The following is a 12,506-nucleotide window of genomic DNA, read 5'->3' as shown; positions in this document are numbered from 1 at the left end:
AGGGAAACTGAGCTGGAACGAACTGCACTGCATTACATTTTGGTTAGGCGGGAAAGAATTGTCCACGATGCTCTTACTCGATCCCTTGCAGTGATTCTTGTGAGCACTATGCCGATGGCACTATGAAACACATGTGCATTTCAGCAGTCAGACAAAGCCCAAGGGTTGCTTCTAAACCAATTTTTAACGTCTTCACTTCCAGACCTGTGCGCGCACACACCTGCATCTAACTGGAGTCCGCATTTAATGATGCAGTGACATTTCCGCCACCCATGCTCAGTATGTCATTTACAAATGTTACTGTCTTCAGGGGGTCTGTCACAGAGCGCAAAGCAAGCAGGATTGGGGCTTGTGGCCCTGACCCTGCAAACACTTACACACGAGAGCAGTCCCATGGCTTACACAGGGGAAACAGGGGAACTGATTACGCACTAAGGGTAAAAGTTTCAAAAGTACCAAGTGACTTAGGAGCCTAAGTCCCATTTTCAAAAATGATTTAGGCACTTAGGGCCAGATTAGTAAAGTATTTAGGAGCCTAAAGATCAGATAAGTGTAGGAGAGAGAACCTGGAGCGCAGGGCCTGGTGCAAGATCTGAGGCCCGAACCAGAGGCTGTGAACCAAAGTCAGGCCATGGATTAAAGCAGATGTTTATAAGTTCACTGTCCGACAGGTGACTTAGGCAAAAGTATTGCTAGCATAGCTAAAACACAGGCACTTCTAAGCAGCAACAGATACTGGGTGTACGTGAGAACACACTCCAGAAGATTAGCCCAGGGACATCCTGAGCTAACACTAGATAAGAGGATGTTTTGCCCAAGACACCTGGAGCATAAATCAAAGGGAGGTAATAAGCAGGTGTCCTGAAACACGTGCGGAAGTTGTTTGTCTCAGTCTATAAATATTGGGGTGCCTCACCTTAACCCTTTGTGCGCCTGAGGGGACAGCAGAAATTTCCATTGCTGGCTGAGCCTCTCCTTACCACTGGGCACTGATGTGTTACTGGGCCTGTAACTCCTATGGTGTGCTAGGACTGTCTTGAGGGCAATAAACCTGGCCAAGTGCCTTTGTCACCGAACTGTGCCAGTGGTCATTCTTTATGAATAACATTTAGGTCTGTTGAATTAGCAAGCTGCATTCTATGCTTTTGTTAACAACATTGGCATCTCGGACACAAGTGCGGAGCAGCTGGAAAAACTCAAAGCAGCCCCTGGACTGCGTTACCATGGCAGCAACATTCCAGCCTTCAGCACTTAACAACAGTAAGCACCTAGTGGGATTTCCAAAGCACCTAGGCACCCAGCTCTGATTGATTTCAATGGGAATGAGGTGCCTAGGCACTTTTGAAAATCTCACAATGTGCCTATCTGCACCCTAAGGCTGCTCAATACCTTTAAAAATCTGGCCCTGAGGATCCTGAGTCCTGTTGAACTTGGCACAAAAAGTGGGAGTGTGCAAATAAAATTTGTAGATGGCGCAAAGGTGGGAGGTATGGCCAGTATGGAGGAGGACCAGATTATACAAGAAGATCTGGCTGACCTTGAAATTGGAGTAGTAGAAATGGGATGAAATTTAATAGTGCAAAGTCCAAGGTCATGCACTTAAGGACTAATGCCAAGAAGTTTTGCTATAAGCTGGGGATGTGTCAGTTGGAAGCATTTATTGGCTGACCAGACAAGACTATGAGCTGCCAATGTGATGCGACCATGAAAAAAAGTCTAATGTAATCCTCAGGTGCATCAGGCAAGGTATTTCCAGTGGGGACAGGAAAGTGTTCCCACCATCATACAAGGCCCAGGTGAGACCTCACCTGGAATACTGTGTGAAGTTCTGGTCTCTCATGTTTGAGAAAGATGAATTCAAATTGGAACAGGTGCAGAGAAGAGCTACTAGGATGATCAGAGCAATTGAAAACCTACCTTACAGAAGATGATTCAAGGAACTTGGCTTGTTCAGTCTAACCAAAGAAAGGCTGAGGGAGATATGATTGCTCTCTCTAAATACAGCGGAGAGACAAACACCAGGAATGGAGAGGAGTTATGTAAGTTAATGGCCAATGCTGGCACAAGAACACATGGATATAAACTGGTCATCAACAAGTTTAGGCTTGAAATTAGATGAAGGTTTCTAACCAGCAGAGGGAATGAAGTTGTGGAACAGCCTTCCAAGGGGAGTAGTGGGGGCAAAAACCCTAACTTATTAAGTTTATGGAGGCCATCATATGATCAGATTGCCTACAATGGCATGTGGCCCATCTATAACAGCCAGTAGCAAGTATCCCCAGTGACCAGAAATGGGACATTAGATGGGGAGGGCTCAGAGTTACTACCGTGAATTCTTTCCCAGGTGTCTGGCTGGTGGGTCTTGCCCGCACGCTCAGGGTCTAACTGATCACCATATTTGGGGCTGGGAAGGAATTTTCCCCAAGGTCAGATTGACAGAGACCCTGGGGTTTTTCACCTTCCTCAGCAGCATGCGGCACTTGTCAGGTGCCCAGAGAACGAGGAATTAGTGATCACCTGTGAAAAGTCTGGTTTAGGTGACCTGCCCAACATCACATAGGAACTGAATGGCAGATGCAGGGATAGAATCCAAATTTTCAGGGTAGCATTCAAATTATTTAACCACAAGACCATCCTTTCTTTTTCCACAGTCCCGTCTCATTCACTATACATCTTCCAACTTCTGCAACAAATAAGGTAGAGAGAGGTCCTGTAGATTCCTTCTTCACTACAAAGCCCTGATTCATCCCCAAAGAAGGTCCATCCTGTGCACCAAATGAGGTAGGGGTATTGTTGCAAAAATAGTACATGGTCATCTAATTACATACAAACAAGGGGGCAAAGTTAAGGTTGCACGGGCAATCTTATCATGGCATTTCCTAACTCTTGGGTGCCTGAATTTGCAACCTCAGTAATGTTCTTTTAACTTAGCTTTTTGTGTGTAATTTCCTAGAATTTAAAAAAGCAAACTGAAAAAAAATAGAAATTCCATTATGTGGCATCATATTGAGACCCACCTAGGGCAGCCGTAGGGCTGGATCAGCAGTAGGGCTGGATCAGCAGTAGGCCTTTAGATCCATGGCATAGCCGCTGCCACTTGAGCTAACAGAATAACTGATAGCAATAGTAGGTTGTCATCCTCTCTATGAACCAACACTGGAGGGGGATGACACACACTTTGCACGTGGGTATCACAGATATTTGCTGACAACAGAGGCAGGGTGAGACTCAGGGATCTTGGGTTCCCTTTCTGTAGTGCACTAAGCAACGTAACTAACATCTGTCACAGGTTCCATTGTTTATGGCACTTGCTGTTCAGGGTTCCATTCCAGACTCTGAAGGGGAGCATGCTCGAGTGGGGATGCAATCGTCTGCCCCATCCCCTCCAGCCTGTCCGAGTCCTGTCTCTTTCCCACCCCTGGCTCCATGTCTGAGTCCCATCCTCCACAGCTAGCCAGTCCCAGTCTCTACTCCTTGGACTTCTCATCCCAGTCCTAGTCTCCTTGCCCAGTCAGCTCCAGTTCCCACCTCACAATTCCCCATCTGATCTTTCGCTGCTTCCCCTCCCATGGCCTCCTGTCACTGCACACCCATGTTTCCCATCCCCCCTGCCCCCCAGTCCCTGTCTTCCTGCCCAGGCTCCTTGTCCATTCTCAATGCTCCCCCCAACTCTTTGTCCCAGTCTTCCTTCCCAGCCAGTCCCAGCCCCCCTGCACCTGACCTCTCATCCAATCTCAGTGTCTCCCACCCAAACACTCCGAGTCCTCCCCATTTGCCTGTATGGCTCCTAGTCACCTTGCCCAGTCAGTCCCAGTCTCCTCTGCCCATCTCCCACCCCTGGCTCCCAGTCCCTTTGTCCAACCAGTCCCAGTCTTCCCCCACCCTCCAGGTTCCATGACACAACCTACTCCCCACCTTTCAATCCCGCTCTACCCCAGGTCTTGTTCTTTCCTCCTCTGCATTCAGGTCAGATGGCTTCCTCTTCCACTTTGCTTCAGTCCCGTGGTGGGGAGAGGTCACTGAGAGTACAGGAGAAACAGGCTCCCTGCTGTCAGTTCCACGTATGCCCCACCCTGTCCTGGAGCAGCCTAGAACTGCAAACACAGGGAAAGTCCTGCATGGAGCATGCTCAGTGTTGATGGAATTAAGCTGTGAAGCTCTAGTAAATCTCTCCCGAGTATGTGCAAACTGTGATTTTTTTTTCTTACAGGCTTATAACCTGGCCAAATTTGGTCAGATTTTCTGGGGACAGCAAAACAAACATCCCCGATACAAAGGCTAGCCCTTTGCAACATGTCCAGACCCTGCTCCAAAGATTGGGGGTGCCAGCATTTTTTAACATGGGTAACATAATGTATTTTTCCCCAAATTCCCTCCTGGAAACACCTAACCCATTTTGCCTGAAATGTATGGGTTGCTTCATTTTAATCAGCCTGAAGCAGACACCCAGGATGGAAAATTTGAGCCCTGGCAACTGAAATAGGGCCCTACAATGGGAAGCGTCAGGCATCCTTAACTGTAGGTGATGGGATCAGCCCCATCTATAATGAGCGTGTCTTTCATTTTTAAATTGCCACGCACACGTATGCACCTCATAAATAAATAATGCTGAGATGAGAAAATCATGACGGCAGCGCAAAAGATGAGGATAAAAGCAGCATGTGCATGAGCATATTTATGTGTAATGTTACATAGGGGTGGTTGTTTGGGATGTGGGAGAGAGGCCGTAATTTTACATCTCTGCTTCCTTTGGCTGGTGAAGTGAGAGATCTTTTCATGTTTCCTGTGGCAACGGCCGGTGGCTGGTTAGCACAAATATTCCAGACATGCACAGGAAATGCCCAGGACAGCAACAGCGACTATGGGAACTGCAAGACTGAAAAGTGCAGCTGGGCTCCTCGAATTCACTGTATAGACAGTGAAGGTCAGCGTGGCAGATTCTGCTCTCCATTTACATCCACATAAATCCAGAGTGACTCCAGTGCAGTCAGTGACAAATTTCAGAGGGCCACAGTTACACCAGTGTAGGTGAGATTAAAATTCAACCTATTTGGGTAAATGACCCAAATTTGCCAACTTAAAACCAATAGTTATCAAGGCCACCTTTAGGCGCCCAGTGAATTTTCTTCCCTTTGGCAGAAATTGGCCCTGCCTCTCTCCTAAGACAAATTAGAACTCATACAACAGCAGCAGCAGGAAGTGAAGTGAGCAGAAGCTGCACCCCTGCAGTAAAGCCTAACTGAAGACCACAGGCTTCCAATAGTAGTTTCCAGTAGCAGCCCTAAGATGACTGGAGGGAGCGGGGCTCTCTGTCTTGGTTATTCAGTGGGTTGAGATACAGTGGGAGAAACACCCCCAAAATCTCTGGGAAGCTGGAGTGCTGTGGGGATGCAGGAAGGGAAGCTGGTCCCTTGGAGTAGATAAAAGATTATCAGCTTTCTTGCAACAGCTGTGTTACATTTTTCTCATTTTCTTTACTCTGGGCTGTGGGGGGACACGTGCCCTTTCTTAGCTGTTGATTATTTCAAGATGCTAGAGGTTGAACTGGACTACAAGCGAGAGAGACTGAAATTGGATCTCTGCCACGAATGGATCAGAAGCTCCACTGAACAAGCTGTTCCCAAAAGCAAAGATGTCTGGAATTGATTTGTTCACTTTTTTATTGAACTTTTGAATTTTCTCCTGGTTATTTTTTAAACTTTCCACTTGGAAAACATTTCAGACTTGATTACATGTAGTTCTTGCCTCGGTAGTGAATTAGGTAATTTACTGTTTTTATAAGCACCTTTATAAATGGTCATACAAGACAATTGGACTGGATTTTTAGGGCTTGTCTACACCTACCGGGGGTTCGATGTGGTGATCGATGTATTGGCAGTCGATTTAGAGGGTCTCGACTAGACCCGCTAAATCGACCGCAGATCGCTCTCCTGTCAACTCTTGTACTCCACTGGATCGAGAAGCGCAAGGGGAGTCGATGGGAAAGCATCTCCCGTCGATATCTGTGTGGACCCTGCAGTAAGTAGATCTAAGCTACAACTACTTGAGTTATGCTATTCATGTAACTCAAATTGCGTAGCTTAGATCGACTTTTCCCTGTAGTGCAGACAAGGCCTTACTGTATGACTCTTACCTGCCTAGCTCAAAAGTGCCCTGATCCTCGATTGCTTCAATATAATTAATAATCTCTTTCAGTGACTTGATTCTTCTTCAAAATATTGATAAACCACTGGGAAACTATGAATCCAAGAGTTTTGAAGGAGCTGGCTGAGGAGTTCACTGGATCATTAATGCTGATTTTCAGTAAGTTTCTGAACATTGGAGAAGTTCCAGATGACTGGAAGAAAGCTAATGTTGTGCCAATATCTGAAAAGGGTAGACAGATGACACAAGTCATTATAGGCCTATCAGTCTGACATTGATCACAGGCAAGGTAATGGAATGGCTAATTGGGACTCAATTAACATAAAATTAAATGACAGTAATATATTTAATGCCAATCACATGGGTCTAAGGAAAACAGATCCTGTCAAACTAACTTGGTATTTTTTTTTATGAGATTACAAGTTTAGTAAAGGGAATAGTGTTGATTTAATAAATTTCTATAAGGCATTTGACTTGGTACCGCATGACATTTTTATAAAGAACTAGGAAGATATAAAATTGCCATAGCATACATTAAAAGGATTAAAAACTGGCTAACTAATAGGTCTCAAAATGTACTTGTAAATGGGCAGGTATGTTTCTAGAGGGATCCCACAGGAACGAGTCCTTGGCCCTGCACTATTTAACATTTATATTAACATAAAATCATCACGATGACACTGCAAATGACACAAACATTGGAGGGGTGGGTAAATAATGAAGAAGACAGGTCACTGACACCAATCACTTGGCAAACGGGATGCCAGCAAACAATATGTGTTTTAATATGGCTAACTGTAAATGCGCCACACTTCCAGGATGGGGGACTCTATCCTGGGGAGCAGGGACTCTGAAAAAGATTTCGGTGCTGTGGAGGGTAATCACCTGTGCATGAGCTCCCCATGAAATGCCATGGCCAAAAGAGCTAATGTGATTCCCCATGAACAGGGGAATCTCAAGTAGGAGCAGAGAGGTTATTATACCTCTTAATTTGGAACTAGTGCAACGGCTACTGGAATTCTGTATCCAGTTCTGGTGGCCACAGTTCAAGGACTCACATTGCTAGGATGGCTTGTCATGTTTTCACTGCTGGCGCCCAGGAATGGGATAGGGCAGCAGTGCACATTGGAGCTGGAGGGCATGGCTGGGCACGGACATATTTACCGTCAGCTTTCCCCACAAGGAAGGGAGTGAATCAATCTTCCCCTCACTCAAGTGGGCACAGCCGAGAGCTGGGAATAAAGTCTGTTCCCTAGATCCACGGGATTTACCATCCCCAAAGTGTTGCTGGGGCTGGATGATGTAAAAGTCTGGTGCGGGCTCTGCACCTGGCAGTGGCTGGGCACCAGGAAGCCCAGAAGCCCCTGCCCCGCAAAGCCCTGTGCCTGGAACCCAGTGCCCTGCACAGGGGTGCCCAGCAGCCCCTGCTCACACAGTCCCATGCCCAGAGTCCCTGTCCGGAGCCCGCTGCCTTGCACAGCCCCGCTCCCAGAGCCCTCTGCCCCACAGAGCCCCCTGACCGGAGCCCCTGCCCCGCATAGCCCCGCTCCCGGAGCCCCCTGCCCCACACAGCCCCGCTCCCGGAGCCCTCTGCCCCACAGAGCCCCGCTCCCGGAGCCCCCTGCCCCACAGAGCCCTGCTCCCGCCCCACACAGCCCCGCTCCCGGAGCCCCCTGCCCCGCACAGCCCCGCTCCCGGAGCCCCCTGCCCCACAGAGCCCCGCTCCCGCCCCACACAGACCCGCTCCCGGAGCCCCCTGCCCCGCACAGCCCCGCTCCCGGAGCCCCCTGCCCCGCACAGCCCTGTGCCTGGAACCCAGTGCCCTGCACAGGGGTGCCCAGCAGCCCCTGCTCACACAGTCCCATGCCCAGAGTCCCTGTCCGGAGCCCGCTGCCTTGCACAGCCCCGCTCCCAGAGCCCTCTGCCCCACAGAGCCCCCTGACCGGAGCCCCTGCCCCGCATAGCCCCGCTCCCGGAGCCCCCTGCCCCGCACAGCCCCGCTCCCGGAGCCCTCTGCCCCACAGAGCCCCGCTCCCGGAGCCCCCTGCCCCACAGAGCCCTGCTCCCGCCCCACACAGCCCCGCTCCCGGAGCCCCCTGCCCCGCACAGCCCCGCTCCCGGAGCCCCCTGCCCCACAGAGCCCCGCTCCCGCCCCACACAGACCCGCTCCCGGAGCCCCCTGCCCCGCACAGCCCCGCTCCCGGAGCCCCCTGCCCCGCACAGCCCTGTGCCTGGAACCCAGTGCCCTGCACAGGGGTGCCCAGCAGCCCCTGCTCACACAGTCCCATGCCCAGAGTCCCTGTCCGGAGCCCGCTGCCTTGCACAGCCCCGCTCCCAGAGCCCTCTGCCCCACAGAGCCCCCTGACCGGAGCCCCTGCCCCGCATAGCCCCGCTCCCGGAGCCCCCTGCCCCGCACAGCCCCGCTCCCGGAGCCCTCTGCCCCACAGAGCCCCGCTCCCGGAGCCCCCTGCCCCACACAGCCCCGCTCCCGCCCCACACAGCCCCGCTCCCGGAGCCCCCTGCCCCGCACAGCCCCGCTCCCGGAGCCCCCTGCCCCGCAAAGCCCTGTGCCTGGAACCCAGTGCCCTGCACAGGGGTGCCCAGCAGCCCCTGCTCACACAGTCCCATGCCCAGAGTCCCTGCCCGGAGCCCACTGCCTTGCACAGCCCCGCTCCCAGAGCCCCCTTCCCAGCACAGCCCCTTAACCCGCACAACCCCCGGCCCCGCACAGCCCCCCGGCGGGAGCCCCTGCCCCGCACAGCCCCTTAACCCGCACAGCCCCGCCCTCGAAGGGCGCTCGCCCGCAGCCGCGGTGCCGGACCAGGAGGCGGAGCCGCCCGGCACCGCCCCGCCCTGGAGCGGACTCTGGAGCGGCGGCGGCTCGGGACTGGCGGCGGCGGGGCAGGGGGATCCCGGCACCGCGCGGCTGCCATGGGCCGGGACCTGCTGCTGCTCCTGCTGCTCGCGACGCTGGGTGAGTCCCGGGGCGGGGGGCTCGGGGGGGGACGTGTGTGTGTGTGTGTGTGTGTGTGTGTGTGTTGGGGGCACGGGGCAGTGTGTGTGTGTTGTCCAGGGGGGCTCAGTGTGTGCGCGCGGGGGGGGGCAGTATGTTTGCGTGGGGGGGCTGCAGTGTGGATGTGGGCGCGCAGGGGGGCTGTGAGTGTGTGTGCGCAGGGCTCCCCAGCGTGTGGGGAGGGCACGGTGTGGGTGTGCGCATGGGGGGCGTAGTGGGTGTCCAGGGGGGCTGTGAGTGTGTGTGCGCGTGCAGGGCTGCCCAGCGTGTGGGGAGGGCACGGTGTGGGTGTGCGCATGGGGGGCGTAGTGGGTGTCCAGGGGGGCTGTGAGTGTGTGTGTGCGCACAGGGCTCCCCAGCCTGTGGGGAGGGCACGGTGTGGGTGCGTGCATGGGGGGCATAGTGGGTGTCCAGGGGGGCTGTGAGTGTGTGTGTGCGCAGGGCTCCCCAGCCTGTGGGGAGGGCACGGTGTGGGTGTGCGCATGGGGGGCGTAGTGGGTGTCCAGGGGGGCTGTGAGTGTGTGTGCGCACAGGGCTCCCCAGCCTGTGGGGAGGGCACGGTGTGGGTGCGCGCATGGGGGGGCGTAGTGGGTGTCCAGGGGGGCTGTGAGTGTGTGTGTGCACGCAGGGCTCCCCAGCCTGTGGGGAGGGCACGGTGTGGGTGTGCGCATGAGGGGCGTAGTGGGTGTCCAGGGGGGCTGTGAGTGTGTGTGCGCACAGGGCTCCCCAGCCTGTGGGGAGGGCACGGTGTGGGTGCGCGCATGGGGGGGCGTAGTGGGTGTCCAGGGGGGCTGTGAGTGTGTGTGTGCACGCAGGGCTCCCCAGCCTGTGGGGAGGGCACGGTGTGGGTGCGCGCATGGGGGGCGTAGTGGGTGTCCAGGGGGGCTGTGTGTGTGTGTGTATGTATGTGTGTGCGCAGGGCTCCCCAGCCTGTGTGGCGGGTGCAGTGGGTGCCCAGCAGGCTGTGGGGCACAGTGTGGGGTCCCTGGGCAGCGCTGCCCTGGCAGGGCCCGGTCCCCACACACTAGCGGGTATCTGTGTGGCCTCGTGGGCAGCGGAGCCTGCCCCCCGCCCAGTGCATCTCTGGGGCAGAGGACCCACTGCAAGCCCAGGCCTGCTAAGTCTGCAGGGTTTAGCCTCCTGTTGCGGCCCATGGGGCTGTCTGGTCAGTGGGATGGGTGAGGGACGCTCTCGCCCCCTTAAAACACAGTTGTCCAAGGCTCCTGGGGCGGGGGGGAACCCACTCCCCCAGCCCTGTTAGAGTTCTTACAGCCACCAGCCCAGCCGGAGCACCGCCTGCCGCTATCTGGGATGAGTTAGACCACGATGCTGGGATAAGCTCCCGTGTGCAGTTTTCAAATGGGCTAGTGTCTATGTTCTGGCCCCCTATCGGACATGCCAGCCTCGCTGGGCATTTCAGCACAGGCCATGGGCTCAATGGGCTCGGGTGCCTGAATTGCCTGCCCATCCCTGGAGCAAATCCAAGAGCACTCAGGTGCAGCAGCTGGGTGAGAACAGCGGGGTCATTGCACTGTTCTGCAGATAGAGGACTTCTCTTAGTCTGCGGCCACGAATGTGCTGACCCGTCCCTCTCGAACACTAGGCTGTTTTGATCTAAGGGCTCACACAAGGGTGACCGCAGTCTCTTCCTCATATTCTGTTGTAAGCTGCTGGGAATTCTGTTCCCCCATGTGGATCAGGAGCTAGTCCTAAGTAGATGGATCACCACTGGTTGTAACCAGTTGAAGATTCATGGTGAATACAGTGGGGTAAAAGTGTGGTACCTATAAGCCTGCGGAGAATTTGTGGAAACGTTCCTGGATTTACAACAGTGATCTGGTAATGGCTTGGCCCTCAGAAGTGAGAAAGTCACCGAAGAGACTGGATTCTTTCTGGTGTCTCTGTTCTGTTACTTGAGATACATTCCCATGAAGCGATTTAGAAAACCGTCTTTTGGGACGGAGAGACTGAAGCTGTTGATGAGATGTAAGCTCTCTTGATGGATCCGTGTGATCCTCAGTGTGAGGAATGGAGATGTGTCAACAACACGTGGGAGGGGAAAGACCCATTTGTAAACACGGCTTTTGGCCCTTAATGAGGAATATAGGGTTAGTGAAGTCATGAATTCTAATTGAATTCAGATAGCTCCTTACTAGAACTGGAGTAGAGAAGTATCGTTTCAAGTGTGGGATGCTTTCCCCATTTCCTTTTAAACCTTTGGTGAAATTTCTTGCATGTGTTAATAGACAAATATTCTTGTTTATGGCTTTATTCCTCAGTCTGGTAACCGGAAAGGAAACGGCCAAGCCCTCTGAGAGCATGGAGAGCTGGTTTGATATCTTTGGGTTTTTTCGGTCATATCTGCTTTTTTTTATGGCTAGTTAGTTGGTCAGTCCGTTACACTGTAGACCACTGCGTCATTGTCTTTTGAAATGTATGAATAACAACAGAACAAAAGGTCTAAGAATAAATTGTAGCTGGCTGGGTTGTGTCAGGAAGGTTCAGTTTCAGAGGTCCTTAGCAAGCAGACAAGAAAGTTTTCTCTGAGCAATCTGTTACAGAGCTGTTCAGGCATTTTTCCTCGGATCACCTGGTCACTGGGTTTTAGTACCATGTAATTAAACAAAAAGTGGCATAGGGAAGGTTCAGCAGCGGTCACATGCTCTTTGTTTGTGTTATGGTTAAGATTATGGTGCAGACTTAAAAAGCTTAGCTATTCTTTCAGCTTAAGACAGTTGTTTTGCATCTTGAACGGGGAGAGCATTTCTGTTTACTCTGTAAGAACAGACGAGACTGGGAACCAATTTTGTGACTTTGCAAATTTCTGTCTAAAAGTATCATTTTTCATGAGTAAAAATAGCAATCACCTTAGCAAAGAAATGTATCCAGCCTCAAACTTAGGTCCTGTTTGCTGGCTCTCTGTAACGTCCCCTTGAATTGTCTGTGCTCAGCTAGTCAAAATGGGGAAATTAATGAGGTGGTAAAATCTTTGAGGTGTTTGATATTCAGGAGTACCAACCAGCTAAAAACTGGACTCAGTTAAGGCATATTGAATGTTCTTGTTGGGTAAACAGGTCACAACTTTCTACTCATTCTTTGATTTACTTTATATTTATAACCGGTGAATATATTTTTGAAAGCGACAGGCTAAACAAGATGGATCAAATTCATGGTGTGACTGAAATATTGGTATAGAGGGGTGTAGAAAGAACAGGCAGGATTAAAAGGGAGGGGGTGTTGCATTATACATCATTTGTTCTGAGATCCAGAAGGAGGCCAGATGCAGACCAGCTGAGAGTCTCTGGGTGAAGGTAAAAGGGGTGAAAAAACAGGGGTGATGTGGTCAGGG

General features: G+C 52.3%; 1 protein-coding gene across 3 annotated transcripts in view; it reads left to right on the top strand.

Annotated features, from left to right (window-relative positions):
* Positions 1-8,979: 8,979 nt before the first annotated feature.
* Positions 8,980-12,506, top strand: part of MERTK (MER proto-oncogene, tyrosine kinase) — a 60,619-nt gene continuing 57,092 nt past the window's right edge. For all 3 annotated transcript variants that reach the window (XM_074947211.1, XM_074947210.1, XM_074947209.1), the window contains exon 1: positions 8,980-9,118. In XM_074947211.1, coding sequence (XP_074803312.1) covers positions 9,076-9,118 — 43 coding nt within the window. In that variant the 5' untranslated portion in view covers positions 8,980-9,075. The remainder of the gene's footprint in view (positions 9,119-12,506) is intronic.

This window comes from Natator depressus, chromosome 3, assembly GCF_965152275.1.
Source record: "Natator depressus isolate rNatDep1 chromosome 3, rNatDep2.hap1, whole genome shotgun sequence".
NCBI classification, from domain to species: domain Eukaryota; kingdom Metazoa; phylum Chordata; order Testudines; family Cheloniidae; genus Natator; species Natator depressus.
This window is presented reverse-complemented; position numbering and strand designations above follow the sequence as displayed.